This window comes from Nasonia vitripennis, chromosome 1 (assembly GCF_009193385.2).
Source record: "Nasonia vitripennis strain AsymCx chromosome 1, Nvit_psr_1.1, whole genome shotgun sequence".
Taxonomy (NCBI): Eukaryota; Metazoa; Arthropoda; class Insecta; order Hymenoptera; family Pteromalidae; genus Nasonia; species Nasonia vitripennis.
Genome location: NC_045757.1, coordinates 26,341,012 through 26,358,986, shown reverse-complemented (window position 1 = coordinate 26,358,986; position 17,975 = coordinate 26,341,012). Strand labels below are relative to the sequence as shown.

Here is a 17,975-nt window from a genome sequence, read left to right as displayed (position 1 = left end):
TATATAAAACGATTGATCGAATGATTTAAGAATCCAAAAACCAATAAATTTACTATTTTTTTTCAATTGTTTGCTATTTTTAATTGCATTTGATTATAAATCAAAAATAATGTACACTAACAATCATAGTTCAGAAAACTAAATTGTGAATACATCTGCTGTAAGTATAAATAATAAATTGATAATAATTGATTGTTTGTTGCCGCCTACTGGCAAATTCATTCGATGCCCATACTTTACTTTGAGACATAAAACACATGCAGGTATCATCAACCATTGTAATTAAAATAGTCTATCTCTGGTCCTGGAGATTCCGCTGGAGGTGAAGCTGAAGCAGCAGGTAGAGGTTTTAAACTTCTCTTCGAGTTCAACACAACATCCATGCTTCTGCATAAAAAAAGTAACATTATTATAACACAACTAATATTAAAAGATTAAAAACTATCAATAAACGTTTTGCAAAGCGTATCATTACCTATAAGTTGTGTCAGTGCTGTTCAGTTTTGACCTGTTTAATTGGTTGATGTTAACCATCGGTCCTGGTACTTTCCGTTGACCGTTTTCTCTTTGCAATAACTCTAAGAGGCTGTAACTTGGTAACCAACACTGCAAACAAAAATTAGCGAGATTCGATTACGATAATCAAAAACTTTTATTCACGCGATTGTATTTTAACTATGGATTATTTACCCTATCTTTAACAGCGGTTGCGACGACATTACGCTTGGGTTCCTGATCATAAGCCTGACTCTCGCAACCAAAATGTTCACATGATTCGTGTATAAACTGTCTCTTATCTCTATTCATGCTTTCAAAGGAATAGCTTCTAGACTTCTGCTTGGAAGTTTTTGCCAGTTGAACTAGTTCCGTGAGTTTGTCATGCACCATCTGGCAAAACACGGGGTCCTTTTTACCCCACTCTTTCATATGCTCGCTGTATTTGGGCATTAACTTTCCGCTCAGATCCGGGTTCACAATTTGAAGACCAAGCGTCAGCTTCCGATTTCTTTCGATCATTTTGCAATCTTCATTGCAATCGAGAGTTTTCAGTTGATTTTGCTTCCTAGCTCCCTGGCCGAAGACTTCTTCAAGATCAACTGAATGACCAAGCTGCATATCTGCCATTTTACTAGCTAAAATTCCACTAGCGATTCTTTGAAAATCGCGAGAGTTTTCCGCACATACGCGGGACATTGTCCTATTTCCACATTGACATGTAACCTATGCAAAAGATAAATAATAAACGTCAATTGATCTCAATAATAACATTTATAAATCAGAGGACAATTCTTACCTTGACCATCTCCTTGCAAGGCGCATCGGGGCATTTTCCCTCGTGGCAAGGCGCGGCACATATATGACCACAAAGTTCCCTAGGTACAGTACACGGTTGTGTGCATACCTGTCCGGGTTTCTCGCAAGGGCCAGAGTGACACATCTGTATGCACTTGTGCCTACCACATGAGATGGGCTTGTTGCAAGGTAGACCACAGGAAACATCATTGACGTAGCAAGGCACAGCCTTGCGCAGTTCGTGCTCACCGTAGCACCACTTTTGTGTGAGTACAGTGCATGGTGGACACGTCGGATCACTGTGACAGTTGTGCAGGACTTCGTGGCTGCAGGGATGCTCGCGAGAGCAGGGCTTGTCACAAGCGGGTCGACGCGTGCCACAGGCCACTGGAGGATAGATGACCGCGGCACCGCATTCGCAGTACAGCTCGTCGAAGCTGCTGCGCCAGCAGTTCTGGCATCTACCTGTTAGTTGTATAAAAAAGATTAAACTGTAGTATTTTTATATTGATGATTTGGTTGATGAATTGTAAAAAAATCTTTTCTGCATTTACCTCTATGACATGTTTGCTCACATTTGTGCCTACCACAACTCAATGTTTTTGAGCACGGAAGTGGACAAATGTGTTCAATATCGATACAACACTTCTGGTTGCATTTGTGCTTGCCACAGGAACGTTTCTTTGTACATTTTTTTTCGCAGCGAGCATCATCAGCCTTAGTCGTCAGTTCTCTGCAAGGAATTTCTTTGTCCATGTAACCGCAGCGGCATTTGACTTTTGTGATCAGCTCGCATTCAGGGCAATCGTCTTTGTGGCAGTTTGCTTGACAGGTATGAGGATTACCTATGGGCAAAAATAAATGATAGAATAATTTTAAACTAATCTTAAATAGCCAGAAGAACTAAATAGAAAAAAGAAAAACATACTCGGCTGACCGCAGCGCAATCGCTTGGAACACACTTTATCACAAGTTGCAATTGGGTCTAAGCAGCTTTCTCTCTTATCAGTTAAAAGAGTCTGTCCACAGCAACAATGTTTGACAGTTTCAGGTTTTAAGACACAAGGTCCACATTGACCCGGATGGCAAATTTCTTTACACTTATGGTTACCACAATCTAGCACTTTGTTACAAACATTCTCACATGAATACATTGGCGGCAGGTCCAAAACACACGTTTCTTCCCGAGTGTTTTTCCCACAGAAACATTCTGTAAAATAATATTGTATATCACTTAGATTATTGTTGAAATATAAGATACAGATGAAAAAGAATTTGTGTTTTCCTTACCTTGTTTAAAAATTTTATCGCAAGGTTCGCAGCTGCCGTGATGGCACTTCGACTCGCATTTGTGCACAGAGCAGTTAAGGGGACGGTCACAAATCTCTTCACATTGGAGCAATGGGCCTGTGCTGCACTTCTGCGTCTGGGACGTCCGGCCGCAGCCACAGGTCTTTGTGACCATGGCTAAGCAAAGTGGACAAGATCCAGGATGGCAGAGCAGCGTACATTTGTGAACACAGTTAACATCAGAACGCGTTCTGCCGCAGATCTCACCACAGGAGTGAGCGATATCGCGACGATTCCATTCTGGAACTTTCGTCTTGCCGCAGAAGCAAAAGTAGTCCGACGGCACCTCCAATGTAACGTTTTGACAGGCAGGACACCGCCAGCCACTTTCTAATATTAAAGCATCAAATAGAATAATCAACAAATAAATCTTGTTTTAGTAGAGTTTTTTTAATACAAAAATTTTACGTACCGTCTTGAGATGACATGGCCCATTTTTGTACACATTTTAAGTGCAACACGTGGTAACAATTCTTGCATGACCACACATAATCGGCCTGGCGAATAGATTCGCAGCAAACTAGACATTCCAACTGGCCTCGATTCAGTTGCTCCGTTAATCTTTCTCTTTGATCTGCATCGTCGTCTACATACAAAAACAGAGCTGTCGATAAATATCTACTATTTAAATTTTAGTAGATAAATTATAAGTATGAAGATTTACCTGGCTCGTATTTTTTGTTATAAGAACGTTTGAGAATAGTACTTTTATTCACAATTTGACTTGTCCTCTGTCTCCAATCACTTGTTGTATCTCGAACTTCTGTAAGAGTATTTCTGTTTTCTCTCCTCTCATATTTGTTATCTCTGCTGCTGTAATTACTTCTGTTATATCCATTGTTCTCGGAATAATTACTTTTTCTATCTCTAGGATCTCTAGGATTGTATCTCTCTTTTCTATCGTAATATCTATCTCCACGACTATTATTTGAGAATGATTTCGAATTTTTAGTAATTTGAGAACCTGTCGATTGTGTATTCTCTTTTTCTACAGATGAATGAAACACATTGGTGTTATTGGAATTATCTTGATGATCAGCTAGATTCTCTAATTTGCTATTTGCATTAGATTCGGATACAGTATTTTCTGAATGATCTTTTTCTTGCTTATTATTATGCGATTTTTCGGGGAAGTTTCTATTATGAATAAACCTATCATTCTGATATCTTCTAGAATTTTGATTTTTTCCGTAATCCTTTTTATCCTGTTTATTATACTGATTATGGTTATGTTGGCTACTTTGCATGTCTCTATTATCATCCCTCCACCTTCTGCCAACATCCCTCTTATTTTCATATTTTCGATCATTGTACCTAACTTTATTATCTTCAAAGTAGACATTATTTGATGCTTGCTCTCCACTCTGATTTTGATAATCATTATTCATTCGACCTTTGCTATGTTTGTTTGGATTTACAGAGGTGCCACGGTCCCATTTGTTTTGGTTCGGCACAAATTCATTAGCTGTGGCGTGTAAATTTGAATGCTCAACTATATTTGCTACCGGATAGGTTTTACTTGTGTCTTTATGCTTGCCATTGTTTTGATAATTGTTGCTTCTATTATTGTAATAATGATTTTGAGGTGCTTGCTGGGTTAGCGCCTTGTTATCTTCAAAGAAACATGGCAACTGATTATTAATGGTATTGAGATGTCCTTCCGGAGGAGCCATATGGACCTGAAAATTTAAAAATGTTACAATTGTATTTATGCTTTAATTATATTTGTAATGATATTCTCTCGAGTTGGTAAATAACTTTTTGTGCAATATTGGTAAGTGTATTTTAAAATTTTAATCACTAAAAAATTACAAAAAACAACTATAAAGAATAAAAAGTTCAATTACTTTCACATCAAGTCTTTTTCTGTTTAAATTTTTTAAAGTATGTACATACACACTGATTCATCATATACATTTCAGTCATGCGTGCAAAATAATGCAATACCGTTGCAAGTTTGTATCATACGAAACACATCGACATACTCCTAAACCAAATGCAATTTTTGCTTAACTCACCTTATTAGTAGCAGTTTGTTGAATTCCATTAACTGGATATGCATTGTTTGCGGGAACAACATTTGGCATCAATGGTGGAATGGTATTTCTATCCAGATGATTGTACAAATTGGATGTGCTCTGCTCGAAGACCATAGAGTTTAATGTATATGGGGCTGGTGTGTTTTGTACGTAAGAGTTGCTTGTATTAGGAAGATAATAGTCCCATGTTGAAAGATTGCCTGGTGCTTGGTTACTATGGGAGTTAACGTAATAATTGGATCCATCTGGCTCTGCATAAGAACCATCCCAAGTGGCCATTTCAAAAGTATGTGACAATTCAACTAAAAAACTACCTGAAACAAAGCGGAAATTTTAATTGCCACACTGAATGAAGCACCGCATAGCAGGAGAAATCGCGTCAAACGGAGATGAATGACAAGGCGTGTGTGTCTTGGCAATGGGCAAACGTAAGCGTTTGCAATATATTTCATAACCTAGCATATGTCCTTCGAGGCGAAAATTAGCGATTGAAAATGGAGCTTGATCTTTTCCCCCGATCCGAAAAAAGCGTAAAGTTTGCGCGAAAGAGCAATGATGCGATAAGACTGAAACGACTTACCTTAAATTTTTCCACTAAGTACTCTAGACGGACTAAACAGAAAAGTGCAGAAATGCTAGCAAAAGCATGGCGCCTTGGCGCCCCACCACACTGTCGAGAGCGATGTCGGGATTTCCTGGTGGGCTGCGACTGTCGGGGGATAAACAGTATAATCGAGAGGAAATTCTACAGCGTCGAGTCAGCTTTCGTGCGGAGTGGCTATAGCAGCACATATGAGCCGACGGGTCGACGGTCGACAAACTGGTTTTTGCCATTCGAAACTGGCGAGAGGGACACGCGCGGCAGACGCGCGAGGTTGAGTTTCACCAGTTACTCTACGACAGGTAACATAATGTGATTCGACGTGCGATTTCGTCAAGACTCAAGAGCGCAATCGATGGTCGGTAAGGAAGTAGGTACGCTTATTGGTGGTCGTATAATATTTCAAAAGATCGCATGGTCGTGAAACTTGAACAAAATACAAATTCTCTAGTTTAAAGTATAATATTATTTGTCAACGCTTTGATTGAGTTTATAATAATTTATCAAGGTAACACTTTGACCGTGTAAAATACGATATTTCATACTTTTCATAGATGTTTGTATGTGAAATTAAAATTTTCATATATTTTTTTATGTGTCTACACTTAAGAATTATTCACAAATAAGATTTTGGTACTAAGTAAAATGATAGAATTGATTAAAGAGAAGAATGTAAACATTTTAATTTTTTAAATTAAAATTTATCATGCTTAATAAGAGACAGCTTCGAAAAAAGATTTATTTGATATAGTATATAACATGATTATAGAATAATTTCTTATTTGCTTTGTACTTTCTAACTATTCATACTTTTTGAGATTAAATTTATTCAAAATAATTTTTTAAACCTAATTTAATATTTGATTCTCATTCTCAGTTTGCCACAATATTCACAATATTCGCAACCTTGTTTATTAATCGCTATAATACAAATAACAAAACTGATAATAAATAATTTACTCGCAAACTTGGGCATGCGAACGAAGAAGCTTCAAACGAACCGGCCCCTAAGTATATCCCCGCAATAATAAATCTCTCGAAACAAAGTGCATTCACGCACGTATCGTTCGCTAATACCCCAACGACGTTATTATTCTTCCAAGCAGATAATTTTCCGGCGACGCAGCCGCATTGTTTCCCGCGAAACTTGCTTTCCTCACGGCTCTCGAGGCCCAAGCGTGCAAACTTTTCGTTCTCGCGCAATGCGGTGCGCAGTACCTACCTATAGCGAATCGCGCGCGCGCACTTCGTTTCACTCTAAAACAATAAGTTTCGGTATCAAGTGTAGTTAAGCTCGCGGAGCTAAGATCCAATCTTCTTAAAGGCTTTTATTACCCGCACTATAGCCGGATAGCTCTCCAGGCTCGTATATAAGCATCGCGTAGCGCAGCAAGTGCAGCGAGCTGTATACCCCCTTTATAAGGAAAACCTCTCATTGTGTTTCGTTCGGCCGAGTCGCATTAAGAATTTATAATTTCGCTCTCGTGTCTATACCGCGAGCTTTCCGAATCCTCCTCTCTCAGCCACGGATGTGCAGATGCGTGCGCGACTAGCTTTAACTTTCACGAGAGAGTCTCTGAACAAGTAGGCTAACTGCAGTACATTCCGCGCGCTGCAGCATTGCACGAGAGCGAATTATGTGTATACTATCTCCGCTGCTGCCTAATCGTGCGCAGATTTTTTCGATATCGAAGACGCACCGCGGCTAGCTTGCTCAATCTGCGCTCCCGCGATGATGACGATGCTTTCGCCTGGTGAAGGTGCCTTCTTTTTTTTCCTCTTCGCGCGGATGGATGTACTACGCGTTTGCCTCTCGACTGATGCATATGCGGCGGCAGATTTACGATCACTCGCGCGTTATGAGCAAGTGCGTTTGGTATGAGGCTATACGCGCGTGCGAGGGTCTTATGGAGCGAAGCGGAATTGCGAAATCGGGAAATGATTTCGTCGGGGGAGAAGAGATGCGTTGGAGATGTGAGGTTACATAGATTAGCCTGTACGCGGAGATGTGTGGTATACGCGCAGGTACAATATACGTAACGTTTATAATTTAATGGGGAAACAAAGAGGAAACGTTTGGATTGATTTTTCGATGACTGTCGAATATCTGTGTATCGGTCATGCGACTGTTATATAAATTTACGAAAAAATATACTTAAAAACAGATATATATATATATATATATATATATATATATATATATATATATATATATATATGTAGGTATCCCTATGTAGAGCATGAAGAATTAGGAGCCAACTTTGTTATTATCCTGCATTAATGAAAACATTTTATCTGTTTTGGTGGGTACGGTAGGCATTTTATATGCGCAGACTGACGATATTATAAGATTTCTTAAAGTTCGAAGAATACGTGACATAAATATTCAGATCTTGGTGTTACCTTGTCGTGTTTCAGTTTTATTCGTGATTAAAAGAGCTTTGAAATAGTACGTTGAGTTGTTCAATGCCTTCATGTAAATATGTTTGAAAATAGTATCGTACCACAAAGGACAGAAAATATTATACATATATCTGAAATAAGATACACCATACACAGTATGAAGTTGAATGCTAATCAATGTACGGCAATATAATTCAAATTAAATTCATTTTCAGAAATCATTTTTAGAAATTTCAGCTAGTACACGAATGAAGTACATATTTTGCTGTCAATAACATCGCATATTCTAAAAAAGAAAATAATTTATTTGTGTTTATTTTATGCGATTTTATTAATATATCCATAGAGTGTGATATCACACGGCCAATCTGAATGCTTTTAGGTGTGAAGTACTGCATTCTGTTTAAAAACACATTATGTTAGATTCGATTTTTATCTTAATAGGCGTATGAGATATATAATTTGGCTGTAAGGTGATTTTAAGACGTAGCATAAAAAAAAGTATGCAAATCGTCGATACGATCTCAATCGAAAAATTGCAATATATTATAGTCAATCATTATCAAGTTCATTATAAATTAAATTCGACGAATGCCTTAAATTTTATTTTTAAAAAACCATTAAAATTACGTTTAGGAATATTTTGCGCTATAACGTTAACTATTTCAGCGGTAGGTGCGATGGAATTTCAAACGTTATTTTTTCAACCAAATTATTTTCAACCCATTAATCACTCCAGCGCGATTTCAAACATTTCATTATACCGCCCACAGTGGTGACAATAATTTAATAGTCAAAAACTCAGCGACCATATGAATTAATCCACTTGACCGAATTATGTCAAACACCTTTCATACAATCATACTTCTCTCATATACGGCCATTTCCGAATGATAAAACCGTATTCGTTCGAAAAGCCATCACGGTTCTCACGTCGTCGACGACAATTATCCCAATCGACAAATATAATGAAAGGAAAAAAGGACCCCGAGAGAGTGAAAGAAACGTGAGCGTCGCTCGCTGCGACAGAAATACGATTTAACGATTATATTATTATATCTACATCGAGAGAATGTGAGTCGTTAAAGGAGAGAAAAAATTGTTCGCCGCGCATTTGCGTTCTTTCGGCATTTCCGCCGAGTTTTCTTGTTTCGCGCTGGCCGACAATCGGTGCATATTTACGTAGATCGTCTCGGTATACAGCGTTGTGTAAAGTAGTAGTGAGGTTTATTATATGGGGATATACGTATTGGCAAAGGACGTGAACTCGCACAGTTCGCGGGTGACGAAAGCGACGAAAAGGAGAATTGCGACTGCGACCCCAGCACGTACCGCAGACTGTCGCAAATTTCCTTATATATATATATATATATATATATATATATATATATAGACACACACACACACACGTTTCCCGTAAAGTGACGGATGATCGAGAACTGTTGATTTACGCAAACCTTTTGTTTTCGTTGATTGGGCGAGTGTGAAGTGCATATTGGTTGGCTTTACATTCGCTTCTGCAGGCGAAGGTCGCACTCACGGCTATATGATGAGATAAAAGTGCATCATTATTATTACGTGATTTTCTGTTTCTCACCTTTGTCATAAAGAATATCGGAGTATTTGTATTTAAAAGTCAAAAGGTCGCACACACTGTACGATTTATTGCACTTATAAACGTATGAAAAATTGAGATTATAATGAGTTTTATAAAAAGTAAATAAAATCAAATGTATATAGAGTTAAATGTAAGAGATAATTGTAATAACCGTATCATATTATTATGATTATCATACGGATACAACCGTATTCCGTATTGTGATGTTATAATGTGTGTAAAAAGTTTGCATCGATAATCGATAAGTAATTAATTGCCAATAAATACTTAGATGTAAACATGTTCTGTCTTATAAATGGTCTAACTCTATAGTAGTTAGTTAAAGCATCTACATTTTAACAACTGATGCTGAGTGTTTCTACTATCAGGGTGTGGTCATAATGCTGTTTACACGTCATTCCAAGTCAAACAGACTACGCAGTGCTTAACAAGCCATGCCATTCTGGCATTCGAACGTTCATGAAAGATCCCGCTTGAATAAATAATTTTACATAAACGTGACTTTTATCGCACGAAAATTAAATCAATTTATCCAAAATACAAGAGAATAATACATTTTTATGTAGCTTGGCACGCACTGATGTAAATTTACCCATATCTTGAATCTAGAATATTATTATTCTTTTTTGCGCAAAATTCACGATAATTACACTCGTACTGCAATACCGCGCTAAAGTGCATCAGGGCTTTCAATTATTTCAACGCATAATTAAATATAATCGCCGAGGCATTTATTGTGTCAAGCGAAAGGGTTCGCGACAAGGGGACCGAGTACAGATGCTTTGAGGATTTTTTTTTGCTTTTCTTCGCCTTTTTCTTTGGAACGTCATCATCAAACACTTGATCCTTTTTTTCCTTTCATCTGTTCATCAGATTCCCTTGACATCTGCATTATTTTTCGACGGGAGATTTAAAGCGATATAGCGCGCGCTATAAAATTTATCCTCGAACGCTCTTTTGTCGTGTTTATTTGGCGAGAGTACAATATGAAGCTCGAATTAATATGCAAGGTAAATAAGAACGTGTCGAGTTCGTCGTGTACGAACAGCGATGTTAACTTCTGTTTTCGAGCTGGCAAACGAAAGGAAGGAAAAATACAAGGTGACGTGCGTTTTTACTCTTCTGCTGTATAATTGCATCGTCAAAAAGAGTGATATGCTCGCTATTATCATGCAAACGGAAATTTTTATCTAAAAAATTTATTCATCATTTCGATGATACATGAAGAGCTTCAAAAAAAAAAAAAAAAAAAAAACCATTATATCCTTAAGGTAGTATGCGCTCGGAAGAATCGATTTCCTCTACCTTCATTAAAGTTTATTTATAGCCGGCCACTGGAAACAAAAACAGCTCAGCGATTAACGAAAAAATTGAACCATTATTACGCGACTTGAGCGACGATCCCGATTAAGCCGACAGGTCACTGTGCCCCATTCTCGTGATTCTGCGCTCACAACATACTATACAGGCACAATATACGCTCCGATTTGCGGTGGCGAGAGAGCAAACAATCGCGAGAGGAGAATATCGTTCGCGTATAATTTAGCCGCGCGCAGCCTCGACCGCGTTGTCACTGCGCAGCCGACGAATCATCCTCAATCGCTGCCTCGTGCGCTCGAGAAGATGCTGTCGTTTATCTGCCGCTTCTTCAGCGCGTCGCTCCATATTCGCGCCTTGTTTCCTACCTACCCACAAGATTTTTCGATATTCTCGTCTCGGCTTTTCCGGATGCGAGCGAGAGAGATGATGATGCGCCTCGTTTTTATGGTTAATGAGGTTATTGCGGAGAACACGATTGCTCGTTCGCTGTACTGTGGATTCTAGCTTTTTGTTTTCAGGAGTAGATTGATGATGATAGAGGCGAGTGAAATATTGTCCCAATTAGCGTGGAGAGACGCGTGTGCGTTGTATGATTGTCGGATGATGATAATGAAGTTAGTGTAGAAGTGGACAAAAGATTCATCATACACATACAGGAAGTGTTGGCTTGTGTGTTTAGTTGAATTACCATATGATGATCAATTAATTTTTTTAATTTAGGATATTCACTCCCAGAAAGATGGATATGAAATTAAAACAAGTTTTATTATTTCTCGCAAAAATGTATAGCTTTTTATTCAGAAATAAAAGTAGAATCACAAGAAAGAGTTAGTTATAGAAAAAACGTTTGTTGACATAAGTTGGTATACCACATCGGCGAACGTATCTAGAAAGCAACGTTCGAAGAAAGGTCAATATAAAAATAAATTACGTTTAATGCTACATTACGCTGTAACAGTCGAATTGAAATGAGCATTTAATGACTCGAGTTTGCAAGATAACGAACACGCGGTGCGAGAGAACCGCGGCATCGGCAATATAAAAACAAGCGCACACAAGTTCATATTTACTAACTGTAAGAAGATAAATTGAAAGCGGTGAATGATATTAAATTGCAGATTGATAACCCACATTAAAATCGCAGCAAGCTTCTCATCTCAAGCCGAAAATAAGACTGCGAGGCCTACCGTATTATACGCGAACCGATGTGTATACGAGGTGTATAATTTAAATCTCTTCATTAGCATATTAATACGTACGCGCGTGCGTGCGATAAAAGTGCCGAAAAAAAGACAACAAGGCAAAGAGGAAAAAATGAGATACCGTGTAGAGGCTTGCACTCGCGTGGTATTTAACGAAAAATCTGTGGTTCAGATAGTAATTTTCACGACTCGATGTGGGTCAAGCGTAAATTTATATGAAGCGATTCTTCGCGGTGATATCTTTTCCTCCCCTCCTTTTCGCTCTCTCACGCGCCGTGATACAAAACACAGGGAGTTCGTATCGCGGCTCTTTGATGAAATCCGGCGATGTGAGTGTCGGATCGGTCTTTATTCATCTCGTTGTTGCGAGTCGAACGCGGAGGGAAGACGAAAAAAGGATGGCTGTGCCTTTCATCCCATCATTTTCGTCCCTCGTCTCTTATCCCTGTATCTCTTCGGTGAAATGAATGCGCGTCAAAGGTCGTCGCTCGTAAAGAGCGTAAAACACGCGGTTCGAAAGTCTCTTCATTATAGGCTCCCCTTTAACTCTTTAGCGCGATGGTCTTGATTGCCGCGGCAAAAGATTGCACGGTGCGAATATGCGCTGATCGGACGCTGAGGTAATCGAGTTTTTTTAGCGATATGCTCGAAAGAGAAAGGATCGAGGATGATAGTAAAGGTTTTCAAGTGAAGTTTGGGGGTTTATTGTTGAACGCGCTAAGGGGACACAACACCTTTAAAACCCTGAAAAAAAGAACTCTGAGAAAAAGTTATAAATTTTAAGTAAATCATTTGAAATTTTTTATAGATATATTTAGCATAAATACCTTTAATTTTATCATGCTAAAACCTTTATTATTCCTGCTGGCCCATTGTGGCACTCGGTGCAAGAATTTGTTAACTTTTTCACTGTTTGTGGGATTCCAAGTGAACGAATGGTTCTTTTGGGCTCAAACTCAAGGAGGATACTTTGTACACTTGTAGTTTTGGTATGAATGCGGGGATTTTAATTTGAATGTTTAGAAATGATTTGGCGATGAAAAAACTGCATTTTTTTCTCTTTGTCGCTTATTCTGGCACTTTATTGTGTATAAAACGTTTTCTAAACATTCAAATCAATATCCCTGCATTCATACCAGAACTACAGGTGTACAAAGTATCCTCCTTGAGTTTGAGCCCAAAAGAACCATGCGTTCACTTGGAATCCTACGGACAGTGAGCTGAAATCAGTAAAAACAACATTTAGAGAAAATCAACTTTAAAGTTTATGATAATTGTTGAAAGTGTAACTTGAATTAGTGCTTACCAAATCCTTTGGGACCAAGTTTTCTATGTTCCACACACATAGACCTTGACTCTCAGCAATTATGAGGTATATTCACTTATACCTCTGGGTTCTGTACGGCTTTTCTTACCTGCAACCAAAAAAAGGCATTTTATGAATTTTCATAAAAATGTGATAAAAAGGTTATTTTATCTTTGATAATAATAACATTTTATACTTATCTTTTCTTTTGGTCACTGTGTAGAATCTTCAAGTTAAAACTGCAGAAAATTACCAGTCTAACCTTCAAATGTTTGATCCGGGTGCTCCAGTCTCTGTAGCAGCTTTTTCTTCTATCACTGCAGTCTTCATAGAGTCCCTGGCAACTTTCTGACGTACTTCACTAAATTATTCGTTGATTGTATCATATGCAGACTGAGCCATGGGTTTCAAGCAGTCCATCAACCCACAAAATGTTGATAGACCAGCGTGTCCAAGTCCAAGAGCATGAAAAGTAACCACTGCTCTTCTGTTGTTCTCCCAAGCATGGTTCTAGACGCCAACTTTTCTGCATGACTTGATAGCTGCCAGCTGACCACACTCAATGCACACTACTTCAATCTTGAATCCTAATCCTTGAGCTTCAGATTCGCCAAGTTTAACTTCACCATAGCATTGTTTGCAAATCAAAAGTTCCTTGAGAGTAGGAAATAGAATGTTCATATCAATCAATCTATTCCTGACCACAGAGGTTCCTTCCGCTACTGGAGTTTGTATCTTTCTTGCTGAACTTGAAGGTCTTGTCTTGTTGGCAGGTTCATCCTCGCATGTTGTTTCTAGAAATCTTCTTGCCTCTTCCTCGAGAGTACTTCTTGTCAGGATGGGTACTCGCAAACCTTCCCTTGGCATCTCGATTATCACACATATTTTTAAAATCACTACATTTCACACTTTTTTAAATAACTTTACTGCTCTGTTTTTACATTAATACTTCACTTTTTTTTCTTTTTAGGGTTATAAGCTATAAGCTATAATCCCAAAAACACTACAAACACTACTTAGATTAATTTAAAAACACTTTTAAGAAATATAAGCTTTTTTAATGTATTAAGACATCAGCTGTGTTTGCTCAGTGTAAAACACATCCCAAGACTATATCAGCTGTGTTTTGAAATATTTGCTGTCTGCTAGCAGAACAGCAGAACGGTCAGCCTCCCTGCCTCTGTCCTTCTCAGACACATTGAATCTAACCTGCCCACAGGTGGCGCGCGGGCGCGCGATATTTGAATTCAAATAAATGTCCCTACGTATCCATCGGAGCCTTATATAAGAAGCGAAACTAGAAATTTATCTCCAAAATAACGCAAAAAAATTTTATCAATACGCACTAATTTATTTACTAAAATATGTATGCGGAGCATAATATACGTATATACTACGGTAAAAAAATAGTGTTTTCAACATTTACAATAAAAATTTTATTCAGATTGAATTTATAAAACTTAAAATTAAAATTATTAGTTGTATGAGACAAAAAATGAAAAGTACGCAATTTTACGAAAAATCGATAAAAATTTTGTATTAGTATTTTGCTTGTAATTTTGCGGGAAATTTTTTTTTTTTTTTTTGATAAACGGGTTTCAGGAGCGTGTTCTACGGAACATTTCCTGTCAAAATAAGCAATAAAAAAAATCGATTTTTTCGAAGTTTATAGGTGTTGTGTCCCCTTAAGTAAAGTGACATTCGGTGCCAAAAGATTGAGAAAAAACAACAAACTTAAAAAATTTGGAAAACAATAGTAGCGTAAATTACACCTGAAGCGCGAAGTGGCTACACTAGTGGCAGAACGCAGCTAAATAAGTTATCGGGCAGTTATCACATTAGTGGCTATAAGTAGGTTTGATCACAAATGACAGCTTTGACAGGGGTTACACTGCGCGAGTCTTCATCGCGATCTTCGAGAAGAGAAAGAGAATGATTCTTGCAGCTTCATAAGTTTGCAAGTTTATTGTTGAATGCGTGATGAAGTATGATATACGAAGATTTTAATTGAACAAGTTCGAGAGGCATCGCTTTGGTACAATCAAATAGAGACTTTGCACTAAATTTTAATACTTATCGTTAAAATATAAATGCTAGTCTATTGAGTTGAAAACAATTCGACGTTGATTGCGGAAGTATCAATAAGGTTAATGGATTATCGAAAAATAAAAAAATAAAATCTCCATCATCGATACTCGATTGCTTCGGCACCTCGATTTCAATAATATTACACCCAATATTTTTTTACCGCCGTATGAAAATACAATGAGTCCGATGATTTTTCACAGCACGTGAAAGGACGAAAAGGGACGGAAAAAAGGACAACGGGTCGAGCAGCTGCCGTCTGATGCGAGAAAGGTCCGATCGCGTATCAATGCTAATATCGTCGCGCTGCCTTCGATTGACCACGATATTCTTTCCCTCTTACACACAGCCGCTCGGAAAACTTTCACCACACCATTGCCTTCTCCGCGAAACCTAAAGAACTCAGGGGAGCTTATTTATATGCGCAGCTATATACATCGGGCGCAAACTTTCTGAAACGGGCAGCGTGGAGGGCTCAAAAGTGGCTTGAGTTCATGTATAACGTATGGAATATAAACAAAAAGTTATTTTCGCCGAGAAGTTCGCTTTGGCGCGCTGCACGCCGCTAAACAGATCACGTATAATGCTCAAGTTTATATTTGTATCGATGCGTTTTTCTTCGAGGGATATGTATATACAGCTTTTCGGATTTCATTCTACTTTTTTATTGTTCGATCATATATTTACTGCTGCTTTATTTAAGCGTTTTGTGCTATCTTTTGATGTAAATTCGTTTAGGTTAATAAAAGTTTATCAGAAAATGTCCTCCGTCGTAACATTCCTTATACATATCTCGTATATTACCGTATGAGCCTTTGTAATTCCGACTATAAGAAATACAACATTCATGACGACTACTGAAACACGCGGAACACACGGCTTACAGCGACGTTGACCTTTTTGAGAAAATAAGCGAGAAAATAAATGATCTCAGACTCGGAGATCGTTCGACGTTAATTTCGCTGATTACTCATGTAGAAATGGCTGAATATAGCGCGGCGTTGAGAAATATAGCGCCGCGCAGAAGACAATCAGTTCAGAGACCCAACAAGGAAGTATCGCGGAGATTCCACATATATGAGAAGGAAACGCAAACCCGCGATTATCAGTAATCTAAGCCGACACTTAAGAAAACGATACACGCGATAAATTTCGTCCCGCGCGTGAATCCGAAATGATTACGTTTTCCTTTGTTCGCAGCTTTCCTTGGAAAAAAGTGTAATTACGCTTCTTTCTCTCCTTGTTTGGGTATACGTAAATCCGGACGTCAGCGTGTGTTATCCAAACACAAATCTTGAAAAACACAGCCAGAGTGTCTTTTTCTCACAAATTTTCTGCGATTCTCATCACTCGAGATTCATCAAAATCAATTGGAAGGCCTTCAGGATTTCCGTGGCAGGCTGCGGAAGTTCCAACTGCATATAAATCTACTCGTTTCCTCTATCAATGATTAATTAGTAGGTCGCATTCACATACACTCGGATGAAAAAAATCATCGCATAGCTTTATAGCCGAGGAAAAAAGTTGGCTAATCGACAGCGATACGCGCGCTCGAACGTCTTGGAGATTAATGAGCCCGGTAATTGAGCGGTTGGCTGCTGCGGTGGCTTATACGTATGTACATGCTCGTCATCCGTCAGCCCGGTGCGGTCGCTGGCCATTGCTTTACGAGCGTGCGAATATATTAACCGCGATAGCCAATTGCCGGGGATAATTTAACGGTCGCGCAACGACGGCTATTGTAGTTCGCGCCGCGCGAGCTGTGCCTTGCTTTACTTGGATTTTATGGCGGAGATCGCCGTTTTGGGCTGGCTAATTGGGTAATGCGCAGGACCTACTACGCAAGAAAGTGTGCGAGGTAAACGTTGTTGATGATTGTTTGGAAGCATATGGCCGAATTTTTATTTAAATTCGATGCTATTTTTACGAGAAACTCGAACTTCTATACAGATATTATTGCAACTTTAAATTAAAAATGATTCCCTTCAGCCTAACGTTTTTAAAACACTGTATTTGTAAATCAGCTGCAAAAATATAGCAACAACAACAACGCTACAAGAAAAATCTCCACCACACGTGTTATCCGCAAGTGATCAGGACACTATCGCATAGCGAAGCAGCGGCTACAGCAGCGCGTTTTGTCCTTGCAAGCGGTATAATCAGCGCGAAAGTCCGTGGCAATTATTCTGCCGGACACGTACGTGGTGCTCGTCGCCTTGGTCGAGCCTAACGATCGAATCGCGGTTCACGAACTCGAGCTAGGCGTCCTAGCTCAGTCGAGTGTATACAACTTCCGATGCGCGAGTTCACGGCTCCGCCAACTCGATGCCCATGGGAAAAGGATTACCAGGAAGTCACGCCTTCGGCATCGGACGCGCGGCTTGTCGAAAAATAATCGCGTTACGTGGACGGGATAAAAAAAGAGGCTTCCTCGTTCGCTGAAAATTCACAAGTGCGCTATTAATCTTGACTTAAGGAGGCGCAATAAGCAGGATTCTGAAAAAATGCATTATGAGAGTTCCTGCGTTTTTGAAGCAGCATACTAATGCGCATAGCAGTTCCGGAGACGACGAAAATATCAATTCTTTCTTGTTATTTTTTAAGGAATAATTATAATAATATAGTTTCAATGACTACACAGATCTTTTAAGTTCGTTTAGAAATTTCATACTGTTTATGATTGTAGGAATCACAGGTGACTAAGTTGTTGACGAATATCGATGGCTTTTTTTTTCAAACTCCTGGTTCATCGGCTTCT

General features: G+C 38.7%; 2 protein-coding genes and 1 long non-coding RNA gene across 5 annotated transcripts; all 3 read right to left on the bottom strand.

The window, feature by feature from the left end:
* Positions 1-55: 55 nt before the first annotated feature.
* On the bottom strand, positions 56-5,697 carry LOC100116742 (protein shuttle craft). 3 transcript variants are annotated; one of them, XM_001601111.5, is made up of 11 exons: positions 5,263-5,697; positions 4,662-4,996; positions 3,308-4,322; positions 3,056-3,229; positions 2,584-2,973; positions 2,222-2,503; positions 1,848-2,138; positions 1,295-1,758; positions 691-1,221; positions 476-606; positions 56-387 (listed from the first exon to the last, which is right to left on the bottom strand). In XM_001601111.5, exons 2-11 carry the CDS (start codon positions 4,959-4,961, stop codon positions 270-272), a joined length of 3,696 nt encoding a protein of 1,231 aa, XP_001601161.2. In that variant the 5' UTR covers positions 4,962-4,996; positions 5,263-5,697; the 3' UTR covers positions 56-269. The 3 variants fall into 3 exon arrangements, with proteins under 3 accessions (XP_001601161.2, XP_008202065.1, XP_016842506.1); XM_008203843.4 differs by having other exon boundaries at positions 4,662-4,992; XM_016987017.2 differs by lacking the exon at positions 5,263-5,697 and adding an exon at positions 5,138-5,159.
* A 4,316-nt stretch (positions 5,698-10,013) lies between these two features.
* Positions 10,014-12,702, bottom strand: LOC116738484. Its single transcript, XR_004344505.1, has 2 exons — positions 12,654-12,702; positions 10,014-12,585 (listed from the first exon to the last, which is right to left on the bottom strand). It is a non-coding gene; the product is annotated as an uncharacterized LOC116738484 (long non-coding RNA).
* A 110-nt stretch (positions 12,703-12,812) lies between these two features.
* On the bottom strand, positions 12,813-14,274 carry LOC116415760. Its single transcript, XM_031920914.1, has 2 exons — positions 13,395-14,274; positions 12,813-13,241 (listed from the first exon to the last, which is right to left on the bottom strand). Exon 1 carries the CDS (start codon positions 13,997-13,999, stop codon positions 13,643-13,645), a length of 357 nt encoding a protein of 118 aa, XP_031776774.1. The 5' UTR covers positions 14,000-14,274; the 3' UTR covers positions 12,813-13,241; positions 13,395-13,642.
* Between the last annotated feature and the right edge of the window lie 3,701 nt (positions 14,275-17,975).